This window comes from Venustampulla echinocandica, assembly GCF_003357145.1.
Source record: "Venustampulla echinocandica strain BP 5553 chromosome Unknown scaffold_1, whole genome shotgun sequence".
NCBI classification, from domain to species: Eukaryota; Fungi; Ascomycota; class Leotiomycetes; order Helotiales; family Pleuroascaceae; genus Venustampulla; species Venustampulla echinocandica.
This window is the reverse complement of record NW_022474206.1, coordinates 321,273-336,307: the sequence shown is the minus strand read 5'-3', so window position 1 is coordinate 336,307 and position 15,035 is coordinate 321,273. Positions and strand designations below refer to the sequence as shown.

Here is a 15,035-nt window from a genome sequence, read left to right as displayed (position 1 = left end):
ATGTCAAGTGCTAACCTAGTACAAGCGGCATACTAAAGACACAAGACTTGCCAGTTCCCAACTTGAAGAAGAATTTACCTTCTAGAAGTCTACAAGGCCGGATGTTTCGCGGCGCAGGTCTTAAATTCTCTAAGTATGGAGGATAATTCCATAAACATAATAACCATTTATTCGAATTTCTGTGATGTTCTTAGCCTACTGTTGCCAAGTGAGCGGCCCAAATAATCAAATCATTTTACATTCGTCCCCTCGTTCCACCAGCCCTCCCCCCCTCCCCTCAAGCGCACCGGTAGACCCGGCAGCCACTTGACCCCCCTCCCCCACTCGGAACCCGCAAAATATACAGCGGTTTGTCCCCGCCTATCTCCATCTCCCCCTCCCCTCCAGCCGGGCCAGCCCGGCCGGAGAACCAACTCGCAACCATAATTGCCAAAAATAGAAACTCCACCTCAAAACTATAGGCTTTGAGCACTCTCGTTGCCACTTTGGCAGGAAATACCACCACCAACCAAAAAAACAACAGAACAACTTTCAACAGGGCCTTGCCCCATGACAACAGGACCGCCGCCACACCCTCTGACAACCTCCTCCCCCTTGACAGCACCCCCATCACCGCCGCAGTGTTCAACCACTGGGCCAAACACCCCCAGATACACATCACGAACACCTGGAATGGTGCTACCTTTGGCGGCAGCGGCTCCTTGTAAAATGGGTCAGGCCCGACCGTGGGCCGGGCCATCTCCATTTGCCTAACGTAATAGGCCGTCGGGTATTCTTTCTTTGGGCCACCCCATGGGGACGGTGGGAGGCGAGGAGTGGGACCATGGCGGAGATGGTTGTTTCCAAAGGATCGCTCCGGACGAACGACATACTCGTAATCTTTTGGGAGAGGCTCTAGGCCCAGAGGAAGCTTCCGGGAACGCTGCTTGGTGAGCGACCTGAGCTGCGGGAAGACGTGGCGTGGGAAACGGTTCAATTCGGGAGTTGGACCTCCGTGGACTGCGCGTTGCCCAGGAGTGAGAACGATAGGTTGAATTTGGTCGATATCTCCTCGACGGGGAGTAATAGGTTGGATTTGGAGAGGCATTGTTGCAGATACCGGTGGGAAGTTGGTGGTTATGGGAGGGGAGAGATTGTTATATGGGTATGGGTATGTATGGGCGTCTGGGAGACTTCTTAAATCTTCATCTGAAGAAGGTTTATAATTGGAGAGTTTGAACCGCTTTGCTTTGCTCGTTTTTGCTTGACTTTCTAAAGATTGACACTCGTGTTCTGAGCAATAACTGTGACGCTCTTTCGTCGCTGGTTGAGACATGGTTTTTCTGGCTGGGCGATATAGATGTTCCGAGACAATAGCAATGGGATAACAATAGAAGCGAGGCGAGGTTCAATAGTAAGGGTTGATGGACAATTAGTGAATTTGGTCTATTGTTCAGATTCGGCAAGCGAGAGTACTAGAATATGTTTTAAAGCGAGCCTTGCTATGATAACTATTATAACAATAGGGAAGAAGGAAGGTTTGGGCGTCCCTATTCTTTATATCTTTCATTTCCTATTGCGCTTTTGCTGGGATGTGGCTATTCAATGCTATTCAGAGAATAGTTTGAGTCAGGGGTGGTGGCTGCCTAGTCACGAGGTGGGTCATGTGATGGTTGGAGCTCGCCAAACCCCTTTTTCTCTTGAGCGAGTTGATGCATGTCTCACTTAGCTCTCTATTTGCAAAATGCTTTGTGAGTCACTGAGGATATCTATTTCTATATACAAGCTAACGCTGATAGAGGATGTGCCGCGATGCATGCCTCGAGAGGATAACCTTAGGCGTTAAGCGCCCATTCTGGCCGACATGCAACAAGGCTGGGAATAAACTAGAGGGTCGGCATGTTAACTAGAAAGACAACAGTTGGGCACTTTGCTCCGGTTCTTGTACTAGAAACGGACCGAGAAATCTACCGCCATCTGGATGATAGGCCACCTAACAGCAGCAAAATAATGCTGCATCATCGAAGATTGGTCATGACGAGTTATTGCCGGCTTAATCGCCTCGTTATCTCACCTCTCATGGTGCTCATCTGAATCTCTCTTAATATTTAAAGGGATATATGTTTGCTACCGGCAACATAAGGGCGCCAGTGTTTGCTTGCGTGGAAGTGTTGGTCTTCATTCCGATCAAATACGGCAAAACCGCTGGATGATAGGTATTGCAGTGGACATAAACTTGACAATGGGCATTGTTATAGCCCCTGAGAATAGTTCGGCATTTATCTCAGAAGCCCGAATGGTTTACTCGACTACCCTTTCCCCCGACATTTGAGATGTACGGTTGTGGATTCCCCCCTTTGATAAGTTTGTATAGATTCGATATTAGCATTCACGGAACATAAAAGGTTTAATAGACACGGCGACGTGCTACAATACCAGCAATACATCCACTATCTTCCTGTGCCAATTTTCTGGTCAGAACATGACCTCATCACCTCAGATAAAAAATATACCTTCACCGCCTCACTCTTCTAACGGCTACCGGCAACAAACGCACTCGCAACACGCAGCGCATCATCCGTAGCTTCGAGAGCACAATTACACTTTGTACGAGACGCACAGTACCACAAAACAGATCATTCGCCCAGTTCTGCATACACCCGTCCGAAGCAAGACTGTGACCCCTCTGAGTTGTTCTCAGCATACAACACATAAACGGCATGCTTTTGTTTGCTGAATTGTTAAAGGGCAAACGTCACCTTTCCGAGGACTTATCATCCGAGGTGAGATAATTTTCCAACTCTTATACCTGACCTTCTACAACCAATATTCGAGAACCTGTCAATACAAGGCAACTCGTACCGCTGCTTTGAGTATTTGAAATAATATCAAGGTGTCAAAGACCCATTTCCCCTTCCCAAACTAATATATAATGCCGCAAAAGAGTTGGATTCGAAAACATCTGAGCAAGCAGAAGGAGCATTACTCCAAACCCCACAGAAAGCACACCAGGCAAAAACCAGCCAACACTTCACAAACATACCCATATCCTTCAGTCACTTACCATGAATCCCCCGATAACTCCGAAGCACGCACGGAACCCCTAAAATACTGCTCCGATGATCCTCTAGGCCGGAGTAGTCTCGAAAGCACACACCGTGCTGATGGTGGAGATCCTCAAAGCTCTTCAGGGGTTATTGGTAACGACTGGGTTGGAAGCTCTGCTGGGTTCCGATCATCAACATTGCCAAGCACCTCCAGACCAGACAAGCCATCGGCTCCACGGATATGGCGGACTCCACCGCACTGGGAGGCTCTACATGCTAGACAATCATCGCATCACCGGACTACAGAGGAGGACACTCCTCCAGTTTATTATTCGGATGATGTGAACTTTCACCGAATACAAATGGCAAACCAACATCCGGAAGTTTCGTGTCCTCCTCGAATGTGGAGCACTGTGGAGGAAAAACATCCTTCAATACATTGTTCATGTGATGTAAGTCACCCGGAAGTGCAGACAGCCACCCATCATCCAGAAGAGCACCCGATAATCTCTCGGACCAACCACTCCTCGCTCGGCGATATGGACATCCTTGGGCAAACCCTCTCAGGACTCAATCTATCACAGTTCTCGAGTGCGCCAGCTCTATTAACATCCTCAACTTTTACTCGGGAAGGCGAGATGGATCAAGAATTCGGACGTTTATCCGACGAGCACTCCCATTTCCAATATCTCCGTGATGCTCGTCCCATACTTATGGCAGACCCCAGAGGAGCAGACTGGAGCGAGATGACCTTGCCCCGCATGCGACTAGAACGGGGGATGGGACATATACTAGAGTTCGAACAGCTAAAAAAACAAGAAACTCTCTACGCTGCCAATGCCTTTCCGGGATACGGGATTCCTTTCCCGAACCGTGACGAGCATGACTCAACGTTCCTTCCAACCCAATATCTTCAACGCAACGATGGAGTACCCTGCCCCAAGGCAGCGGAATACCTAGAAGCATACAACAAGCGCTGGTCTGAAATTAACGCTCGCATATCATCATCATCGTCATCATCGCTGTCAGATGCAAAAGGCAAACTTTCTATTCCATGGCCGTCATCGGCACCGGATTTCACAAAATCCTCCCTCTGCACAAATAACTGCTTATCGATAGCGTCTCCTGAGCCAGCGACACCATGGAAGATAAATGCCTATCGATTCTTCTGCTTCAGCTTTGGCTTCCAGGTTACTTGGAATCACAGTGGCTACCATCATGGCAGCGGTGCATTTGATATAACGTACGACGGCAACCCCGAACAAAGGATGGATATGTGGAACGGACTACGGAATCAGTTGAAGTTGGAGAAGGTTAGATGGCATGAGGATAAGATGAAAGTTGTGTTTGGGATTGATGCCGAGAGCGAGGATTATGGGTGTGTCCAGGCAGTGTGGGGCGTGGTTATTGATTTGAAGGAGAGGGTGGATAGAGAGCTGAGCCAAGAGGGTGGGATCTAGTACTTGAAATATTGGTTGATTTATGAATTTTATTAACTAGATGTCCGATCTGGTTGAACTTCAATTGGTACAGCTTGAGTTGTATCAGCCGCTAGGACCCAACTTCAGCTTACGAATATGCTATATCTCCGCAAGATGCTTTGCTAGGGCTTTGATATATAATAATATGCTACAAGTAAATAGTAAGGGAATGCCATACTGTCCGTGTAAATTAAACTACTAGTATATAATCAGCTGTCAAGTACAGAACTGGCTGTCAAGTACAGCACTAGCTGTCAAGTATAGCACTAGTTGTCAAACCCACCATAATTGGCGCTGTGCCCGGAGTTCTCCAGATCGGCTGTGGTATTTCATCATTTGCTCTAGTACTTGTAACTAGACCTCGTATTTGCTTTCTTCCGGAATGGTGTCTAGAAATATCGTAACCTACTCTACACTGGTAAAGATCTGGCTGCTTGCTACTGTAACTTCCTGCCCTGCGTCTGTTATTTCGATATTGGCACTGCTCTCTATATTAGGAATACTTGCTAGTTGCTAGGGTAGTTTGTATATGCGCGTGTGCGGTAGTGTCTCTTGGGGTGCTTCTTAGAAATTGCTAAAAGGGCGAAGGTTTGTAAAAGTGGGCGGGTCGTGTATCTTTTTATATTCGTAAATAACTGCTATTCCTCTGGCAATATCGTCTAAAAACAAACTGCCTGCTAGGCCGCGAGCACTATCATCATCATTGATCATGGTGTTTGCAAAACCGGTGACATTGGCAGCAGATCTGTAGAGGTCCAGATCGAACAGTGGCAAGCTGGAGGGAGAGGGTCGAAATGTCTGCTCGGATGAAACTTACTTCGCAAGTGTTTGTACCTTAGTATGTTGCTAATATACTACGGAATCAAGGGCGCCGATATGTAAATGCAGCAATTTGTGGTAAGACACATGAACAACAAGCCGAGAATCGGCAGCTAGAGGAAGTCTTTCATCTTCATTTCATCATCTCATCCTATCTGTCTGCGTCCCTAATAATAAGGTATAGTGCATACAATCCTCAAACCAAACGATGCTGGTTTCCATATCGCTCCTAAAATCCCTACATCGAGCACATCTTCATTTCCAAATCGTTTTTGTCCATCTACTCGTCTTTAGGGATGGACTCCACAGATGAATTCCTCGTCCCAAAATGTATATAATAAAAAGATTATCACATTACACCCACACGCCCTGCACTCCACTCAAATTACCCAAAAGCAAATTTTCTCAAAGGGTTTTATCGAGACGCGCCCCTTCTACAATGCAAAATGCCGCCCCTTTTTTCCTGATAGGTTTTTTTTCAAATTCTGTGCAACTCCTACAACAACAAAGACAATCTGCGCCCGCATCCGCGTATTTTACGAGGACCTATTGCAGCCGTTTCCGCTTCCTATCTTCTTCCCTTAAATCCTCTTCGTGCTCTTCTTCCCTTTCCGCAGTTTCGGCCGGGTTAAGTATGTGAGCCATACTGCCTCTTCTGGTCGGAGGACCCGAGTTATCTTTTAAAAGACTGGTTGGAGTCTTATCCCGGCCCGAGCCCCATGACCAACTATTAAGATAATCGGCAGCGTTCCCGTTGGAGAATGGAGGCGTGGTAGGTCGAGAATTGTCAGCACGGGGGCCATGGGAGGCTGATGCAGTTGCTAGGGAATAGGAGCTGAAACTATCGTGGATTCGCTGATCTTCGTTCATGACGGTTGGGGTCCTCTTTGGGGATGATGGCCATTGGGAAGATGATTGGCCGGATCCAAAAGGGGAGGTGTTGGCTTGCCAGCCTGCTACATTGCGGATGTCTGCTGAGGTGTGCCGGCGGGCAAGGTTCGTAGGCGATGTAGATACGTTGGCAAGTGGATGTGGAGGAGGGGGTGGCGGTGGAACTTGAGAGCGGAGCGAACTTGGGGACGACTGTGCCGTACCAGCTCCAATTGAGCCATATGCCCGAGGCGTAATAGAAAGATGTGACCGCCCTGGAGGCTTATAAAAGTTCTGTCGAGGGACACCGAGGGTGTTTGAGCGGCGAGGGTCGTCTTGTGGCATTTGCCGAGGTGAAACTGGGGGATTATCTAACGAGAGATTTGAGAAATACGGTCGACTACCTGAAAATGGTGGCTCGGGAGGCTCCTCCATTGATCTGATCACTTCGGCTTGGCGTTGAATTTCAGCTTGCATGTTGATGACTGCAGTACTATTAGTATAGGACGATATTAGGTATTAGTTTTGCTTACCATCTCTGTGAAGCGGTGTGTCCGGATTGGGGACAAGTGATAGCACCGCTCTGGCCATCTCATGATTCAACTAATAATAAGTCAGCCCCTGCCCATAACCGTGACCAAGACCTGGAGGTGGTCAAAGCTTCGCAGAACGTGGCGGATCTTACCTGAAGCGAGCGAGATAATGCCTCCATAACAATTTGATTCCGCACATGCAGGAATTGCGAATTATCCTCGCTTCTTTGAAGGCGACCGTGCATGTCATATAGTGTGTGCTCAAGGTTGACCAATCTAGACTCGGTCGAATCTTGCATTGGATGAATGGGCTCGGTGGGATTGCCAGGTTGCGAAAGCGGCGGTTTTGGAGCGGAGTATGAATCTCGGTGGACAAGAGCATGCCGCGATGCTCGTCGCTTGATCTCTCGTAAACCAACCAGATCTCCTCTCTTGAAATTGCCATTGCCATGTTTGAATTCCCATAGGGGCGATTCGGGGGAGCCGGTATGGAAAACGTCGCTCACTGAACGGGGAGTTATTAGTGAGCGCTCTCCATAAGGCAAGGGAGCTTCTACACACCTTTGTGAAATCCATACATGTTCAGTTGCCGTACAAATGATGAGATGTTGGTATGTTTGAAATATTGACTGCGATATATATGTGAGCGAGGTCTCTTGGGATTGAGATGCCGGACTTACGAAAGAACTTTTGAGAAGTCATTGGACGGGGACATGACAAAACTCTCTGCTGAATTCGACCATGATATTAAGTGTTGTATGCTTTGATCTTCTAACATGCTGCCAACTCATCAGCAAGGAACTTTGCCACCGACTCTGGGGATTGATGCTCACTTGTACAGCTTGTGTATAAATGCCGTCTGGACGACCTTGGGCTGCTGGGCGCCCGCTGCTGCTGCCGCCGCCGACGCATTGGGGCCCGCGAGGCTACCGGTACTTGGCTGATCATTCATGCCCATATGTTGTTCCTGTACGCCGTTTGTGTCGTTTTCGGGACTGACGCGGGCTGGAGGAGCCATCATCGCCGATGTGGGAATCGTGACCTCCATAGGATCCCCCGGCGACGGGGCAGAGGCTTGCAGAATGGGAGGGTGGATGATCGGGATCGTTCGAGCGGTATTCTGGTCTGTATTCGACTCGCTCTGGAACGGAGCCCGTTGCGCTCGCTCGTCGGTGGACTCCATTTTCCGCATCACCTAGGAGAAATGTCAATGATTCCACGTCGGCAATCGCACCGCACCGGGAAAGCATGAGCTGAGCAGTGCAGAGGAGCGGAGAGCAGCGAAGGGGTTGGGTCTGCTGCGGAGAAGAACGCACCTCATCGCAAGTAGAGCGGTACTTTTTCTAGGTCCTGGAGCTTCCAACGACAGAGGAAGCTCTTTGTCCGATGCAACTCGGAGATCTGCAGCTATCCGCGACAGTCGCAGCGGCGAACAGGGCTCACACGAAGCCGTGTTGCTGGTCACTCAGCCTCGCTGCACGAAGCGATTGCGATTTCCTTGGGGTTGGGGTTGGGGGGGGGGATTGGCGATTGGGGGTTTTGGGTTGAGCAATTGGACTGTGAGCCGTGGGCCGTGGATTGGAATGCGATTGCGACGGGGTGGATTTGAAGGTGGCACTGCGCTTAAGGACTGAAGGACTAGGGGGGGAGGAGGGCGAGGGGACGGGGGGGCGACGACGGGGATCCCGGACGGGGAGAGCCGAGGTGGTGACGGGGGCAGAAGGGGGTCTGATGCTGATGCGGATGCGCTGTGGAGTGCGTGCAGAGGGTAGTGGGTATTTGCTATGATCGACTCGACAACGGGGGCAACGACCACTACGGGGGAATAATAATAATAATAATGGGATGGGGAACCACTGCAGTTGTAATTGCAACTAGGGCTATATCATATCAAGCTATGCCAATAGCGAGAATGGGGTTGAGAGTGGGAGTGACACCGACAGCAACGATGATGCTCAGACTCTCCTCAGCGGCCGATACTCTATACCCAGCATCCCAAGAGAGCTTCGCAACCGGGAACAAGTTGCCCAACCGCGCTCGAGCTAAGCCAGATACACTCGCCCCGCCGCTCCCCATCGCTCCAGATAATATTAAATCAGAGACAAAAAGGGGGCCCAAAGGTGTCTAGCCGCGACATCACAGCGGAAAGGAAACCAAAGGACCACAGGTGAAGGGACCATGAACCATGGGTGATGAGATGGTTTGACTGGAAGATTGGACGAGACGTAAGTAGTTCCTTGTCATGTTAAGTTCACCGAGCTGAGTGACCATGGATACGATGCGGTGCCATCGATACAGATATACAGATACATTATCACCAGGGGTGGGGGGGGGGGGGAAAGAAGAGGAGGGAATCCCGGAACCGGGGGAAAAGGGGTAAAAATAGGGGGCAGAAGAGACAACAACCAAAGGGGTCTTGAGCGATTCTGGGCACTTGGGATCGATGATTGGGCACCACCACGATCCGGATGGCCCCCAATGCCTTCCGCCAATGCAGATCCTGCGTCTTCAGCTGGCTGGGAATCTTCCTTGGGTCAGCATTCCTGAAATAACACGCCCGCACCCGCAGCCATTAAACTTCGAGAAGGGGCCAAGTAACGGCCTGAGCGGCCAACGCCCGCTGCGGCGCTGCATCCAAGCTCGGAAGCGTGAGCGCATGATAACTCCACCCTCTAATCATCAGCAAATTGCCTCGACTCGCGCGAGTCCATACAGCCTGCTGCAGGTGCCTTTGCACGGTGAAACAAGACTTCCAGACGTTGCATGCTGGGGATTTCTGCAAGATGAGCCCCAGATGTCAAGATCCTCCCCTGCCGGTGATCATGAAAGCATTTGCCAGCCTGCGTTTAGGCAATGCAACGCACCACAAGAGGATAAACTTTGGTACTTACGGAATTATATACAGTATGCTACTTTGGAAGCTGGATGTGGCACCGCGTTCGAGGCCTCTTGCGGATAAATATTCCGGATCCTAGCCTATGGGATGAGGACCGGGAGCTGTCCGATATGATACGAAGTATTCCACAATCCACATCCCGCCATCAGCTCAACAAATATCCAATTACCATGATTCCAAATACAATTCTGTACACGGCACCGAGGTACTACGTACTACCATGGGTTACAGACCGCCCCTTTTTCTTCTAAAACTTCTATGGCTTGATCGGTCGGTCGGCACCAGTGGGAAAAGCAAAAGCTTCCCCGGAACCGGTAGTGTCCGTTTCAGACAGCCAGGATTCGTAAAACCTCCGGCTTCCTAAACAGGAGCTATAGGTAGGGGCATCATATCCATTACAACTTAGTGCGCAATGCAGCCTAGAAACGAGACAGCTGCTACTATTTATAGTTCATAATCTATGACATACTTACATACACATACCTACCTAGGTAGGCAGGTAGGCGTTAAACCGTTGATATATGTTGTGTTTATTATATCGACCGACCTACGCTCGCACAATACAAGTAGAGTTTCCAGCCCGGCACCTCGGAATCCAAGCAAAATCCAACGGACACAAACATGTGCCGAATGATGCACAGCATATCAAATGTGACAAATTCCCAGGCCATATCTTGGCTGGTTGTTTCCCCATCCATTCGTGGATCGGGTTTCTGGAAGGGACTTATGTCAACAGCACCCAAATAAATTCGGGATGTTTTGGAGGCGAATTATTGCGAGGCGGCGCGGACGGGTGTAATATAGGAAGGTTTTAAGGTTATGACGATTAAGGCGTTTGTTGGTAAGATTACGCATAAAGCACTACCGCGGTTGATGCAGCATCAAATCCCTGCGTGCGTGCTGATGGGATCGAGCTTAGCTTGACCTAGTCCGTGTGGGATTGAGGAATAAATCTTCGCAGACGACGAGGAAGAGATTCCAGATAAGTATATCATTCTCTACGACGTATGACGATAGTAGAGACATGATCCTCTCCCTCGGTCCTGGCCATGTGAGCCTAAGGCTCTTAGGCCCACGTCGAGCATTTCGGCCTTAGGCTGCTAGCAACCTATGCCATGTACTGTACCTCCCGCCTCCGTAACAACCTTCCATCTCCGTAGCAACCTTCCATCACCATAACTTCTCGATCGGTTATAAGCTGAGAAACCATCGTCTACATTATGCAGATCGCTGATCTCTGACATTTCAAAACCTCTTCTTTTCTGCATCCAACGGCCTAATTATGTCGCTCTTGGCGCTGCAGTTGGATTCCCTCCGCCTTGAGGATGGGTCTCCAGACATGAAAGCACGGAAGGCAGAGTAAGTTAGTCCGAGTCGTTTATCCGTTCATCTGCCCTTACGGATAGTTTTGTCCTCTTCAAAATTTCCCTGCTCCTCTCAAGTGACCTATTAGGAGAAAATTGGGGAAGGTTCAAAAGTTGCGAACCCCGGAAATTAATCAGGGTGATGTGATGTAGTTAAGAAGTTCCTAGTTGCTCTTGTCAATCATTAGATCACTCTTTCAAAGTTGAACGTAAACTCAGGGCATTGTTTAATAGGCATACATTCGTATCCGTGATATACGATACATGGATTATCCTACCCATCATGCCTATCAATATGTTTCCCTTGCTGATTGTTATGTATTCATAGACTAGGCAAGCTAGTTCATAGCGCTTCGAGCTCCGAAAGGCATTATCTAAGAGAGCTGCTGCATGCCATGTCTTTTGAAGTCGAAATAATTAGCCACCTACCTGTCGAACTTCTGCTCTGTGTTTCAGCATATCTTGACCTCGAGGATCTCATGAGAGCCCGTTCCGTCAGTCGCCATTGGCGCAGAGCATTTTCAAACCCGGACTTCTGTGACGGCATTGCCAGGTGGTACTTCCGGCCTACCTGGGAAAATATCCATGGAGGTACAGATCCCGACGAACTAAACGACAAAAAGCAGGCTTTTGTTGATTTGCTCCCACGTGTTGCATCCAAGAGAATCCGGAGGCTGCGCGGCAAATACTCTTCGATATCTGCGGATTCTTATGCAATTCCCAATTACACGACGTCATTTAGGAATACTAATCGGCAATACTGTAATGGAAGGGTTGCTTACAATAAGGACCCCGAATCTATCTTGGTTAAAAATCTCCTCACAAATCTGGCAATCGTCATAACGGAAGAAAATCGTATCAAACTGGAACACTGGCTGCTCTCAGATCAGTTCGTGATAGCTTGGACAGTCAATCCGTAAGTATAAATCTCTTCTTATCCCCCTTCCGACCCCCGTTTTAGAAAGATATTCTCAATCATCTTTGAAATTCTACAATCTCGATAGGCTTGGGGATATATGAACAACCCATTGCATATAACTTTTCCTTCAGCCCATCCACACAACCTGCTTCACCATGGGTAATCCCGCGCCTATGGTTCTCATACTAAGTTGGGCAGCATTACCCTCCTTACATGGCGGATTGGCAATCCGCTTGATGGTCTTGCGAGTAGTAAGATACGCCTCCCAAGCGGAATTCGACATATATCAGCATGCCATGACCAGGTTGGAATTATCACAGCAGCAAACGAAGTCATGGTGTGGAAAATTGGCGGAGCGCTTAGGTCACTCGACATTTCCAAGGTGGTTGACAGCCTGAAGGGGTCCAAGATAAACATGCTCGCCTTAAAATTCCATCCTGGCAACCAGGGGCATATCTTCGTTATATTCGCTTGTGTAACGGAAGAACCGACCGACAACGAAATGAGTATGGGCAAAATCGTGATTCAAGACTTCTTTGAACGGACCCCGGGAGTTTGTTATCAGTTTGATTATCGTGGTTCGCCACGATGTAATCAGACCTACCCGAAGATAATTGACCTAGAGGATGGGGCGATTGGTTGCGTGTTCACGGGCATAGTTTCTGACAGCTCATGTTCTGGGTTTGAACAGGTCCAATTGCTCACAGTCCCCCCATGCGGCCACGAGAAGCCATTCGAGGGCAAACCCAAAACTTACACAACTCAGGTGGTCGTAAAATTCGATATCTATACAAGGAAGTTTAGTTCGTCTTGCCATCATCATCCTAACGTTGTCAATCAGGTGTGGTGCAACCAGGCTGGTACGGGCATAGATTTTTGCTGGAGGGACCAAGTCGTACTTCTCGTGCAGGATAAATCTTGGGAGCCATTCAGAGGAATTGATCCCCCCCCTATGCTCGCAATCACCATCGACTGCTGCACAAATGCACCATTCGTCCCGATCGCAAGGCCCTTTCCTGTGTCACAGGATTATTGGCACCTAGCCGATGCAATAGGGCAAGCTAATACAATAAGGAGTTGGGGATCCCCAGAGTTTAATTATATAATACGGGGAGATGATGATTTCTTGGTACTTTTTGGGATTGACGGCTATGCAGTTTGGTGTTTTGATGATGATGTACAGCTTCCTCCATTGCGAGGTCAGGCAGTTTCAAGTGGCACGGAGGAGATTTAAGTCTATGATTTGATCAGAAAAGACTTTTGTGGGACTCGTGGATCTGGAGGTATTGCTCTTCTCACCTCAAGCCTCAGATATTAATATTACAAGATTACTCATACCTCCGTTAAATGTACACCAAGGCAGCGTTGAACCGTATCTACTCTATGGCAGTATCTAATTCAAACTTGAGGGCAGCTCCATAATCCCCACGTTAGTCAATATAAGACTATTGATATATATAGCAGCTTTTATTCTCTGGTAATGCGGGGTTAAGATCTAAATGCCGATGATCGCCGCGGCTGGGGGGAGGCAACCGGGGTAAATATATAGTAAGTGGGTTGTTGCGACGTGGGGCGTAGGGGAAATGACGACTTCGGTTCAAGAGACGTAAATCCCCCCAACTTCCCCAATTATTTCCCACAAATTAAGTTAACTTTTGTCACTTACTGTTACTACCCCCAACACTCATAGAAAGGACAATTGATATTTATATAACAAAGATGAAGGTATTTCTAAGTGGTAAGTACTACGTAGTGCTTCGTTAGCACTCAACTATTACCCCACATTACCCCACCATTGTCTTTGAGCTGGACTGACAGCTCGAACTATAGGAGGAAGCGGCTTCATTGCAGCCCACGTCCTAGATATTCTCCTCGAGCAAGGACACACTGTAATCACCAGCGTGCGGTCAGAAGACAAAGCGTCCAAAATCCGCGCCGCGCACCCCAAGGTGCCCGAGTCCCAGCTCTCATTCCGCATCGTTGAAGATATCGCGCAAGAAGGTGCCTTCGATGAGGCAATCAAGGCCTCTGAGGGGCTTGAAGGCGTGATTCACACCGCCTCGCCCTTCCACTTCAATGTCACAGACACGAAAAAGGATCTGATCGACCCAGCCGTAATCGGCACCACAGGCATCCTCAAGGCGATCAAGAAGTACGCACCGGGCGTGAAGCGCGTCGTGATCACCTCCTCCTTTGCGTCAATTTACGATGCGACCAAGGGCAATACCTGGGACCATACATACTCCGAAAAGGACTGGAATCCCGTCACGGAAGCCGAGGCGCTGGAGAACCCCTCAAATGGATACCGGGCCTCGAAAACCTTTGCAGAGAAGGCGGCGTGGGAGTTCCTTGAGAAGGAGAAGCCCAACTTTACGATCGCCACCGTGTGCCCACCACTGGTTTTTGGGCCGGTTGTGCATTACTTGAATGATTTGAAGGCGATTAACACCAGCAATGCACGGATTAGAGATGCCATCGAGGGGAAGTGGACCGAGGGCATTCCGGAGACCGGAGTCTATGTAAGTTTTATACCACATTTTTCCATTTAAGGGCTGGACCGCCTATGTCATGTGTTTCCCCCAACCTTTCTAAACAATCAACTAACGATTTTTCCCCCCTCAGATTTGGACAGATGTGCGGGACCTCGCCCTCGCGCACGTACGCGCCCTCGAGCGTCCCGAAGCCGCCAACAAACGCTTCTTTGTCACCGCAGGCTACTTCAGCAATCGCGTGCTCGCTAACATCATCCGCAAGAACTACCCGAAACTGGCGGATAAGTTACCAGGGGATAGTGTCCAGGGTGGAGATTATCCGGAAGGGGGACAGGCAAGCGTGTACAAGACTGACAACAGTAGAACGAGGGAGGTGCTAGGTATTGAGTTCAGGAGTTTGGAGAGCAGTATTGTGGATTTGGTGAAGAGCTTGTTGGAGGTTGGTCTGAAGGGGTAGGAAGGTGTCAGGTAGGTGAGAAAGATCAGATGAGGGGGTTTAGTATGAGAGGGTATATCAATAGCCAAATATAAAACTTGTAAAGCCGGTCTTTGGATCAATAGCTAAGTGCAGGACGTAATCTCCCATATTTTTATAGCCCCTTGCTCCACTTTATCAATTACTATTTCTCCACATC

The 15,035-nt window shown here is 48.9% G+C and overlaps 5 protein-coding genes across 5 annotated transcripts; 3 read left to right on the top strand and 2 right to left on the bottom strand.

The window, feature by feature from the left end:
- Positions 1–277: 277 nt before the first annotated feature.
- On the bottom strand, positions 278–1,315 carry BP5553_02638 (uncharacterized protein; the record flags this gene model as incomplete). Its single annotated transcript, XM_032011261.1, has 1 exon — positions 278–1,315. One exon carries the CDS (start codon positions 1,313–1,315, stop codon positions 278–280), a length of 1,038 nt encoding a protein of 345 aa, XP_031870954.1.
- Positions 1,316–2,911: 1,596 nt separating this feature from the next.
- Positions 2,912–4,486, top strand: BP5553_02637 (uncharacterized protein; the record flags this gene model as incomplete). Its single annotated transcript, XM_032011260.1, has 1 exon — positions 2,912–4,486. One exon carries the CDS (start codon positions 2,912–2,914, stop codon positions 4,484–4,486), a length of 1,575 nt encoding a protein of 524 aa, XP_031870953.1.
- Positions 4,487–5,872: 1,386 nt separating this feature from the next.
- On the bottom strand, positions 5,873–7,912 carry BP5553_02636 (Uncharacterized protein; the record flags this gene model as incomplete). The annotated part of the gene is made up of 6 exons (XM_032011259.1): positions 5,873–6,681; positions 6,730–6,799; positions 6,882–7,234; positions 7,291–7,358; positions 7,410–7,508; positions 7,563–7,912. 6 exons carry the CDS (start codon positions 7,910–7,912, stop codon positions 5,873–5,875), a joined length of 1,749 nt encoding a protein of 582 aa, XP_031870952.1.
- Positions 7,913–11,384: 3,472 nt separating this feature from the next.
- BP5553_02635 (uncharacterized protein) lies at positions 11,385–13,142 on the top strand (the record flags this gene model as incomplete). The annotated part of the gene is made up of 2 exons (XM_032011258.1): positions 11,385–11,905; positions 12,107–13,142. The coding sequence occupies 2 exons, from the start codon at positions 11,385–11,387 to the stop codon at positions 13,140–13,142; spliced, it is 1,557 nt and encodes a 518-aa protein (XP_031870951.1).
- Positions 13,143–13,627: 485 nt separating this feature from the next.
- On the top strand, positions 13,628–14,857 carry BP5553_02634 (putative NADPH-dependent methylglyoxal reductase GRP2; the record flags this gene model as incomplete). The annotated part of the gene is made up of 3 exons (XM_032011257.1): positions 13,628–13,646; positions 13,739–14,427; positions 14,531–14,857. 3 exons carry the CDS (start codon positions 13,628–13,630, stop codon positions 14,855–14,857), a joined length of 1,035 nt encoding a protein of 344 aa, XP_031870950.1.
- Positions 14,858–15,035: the final 178 nt, after the last annotated feature.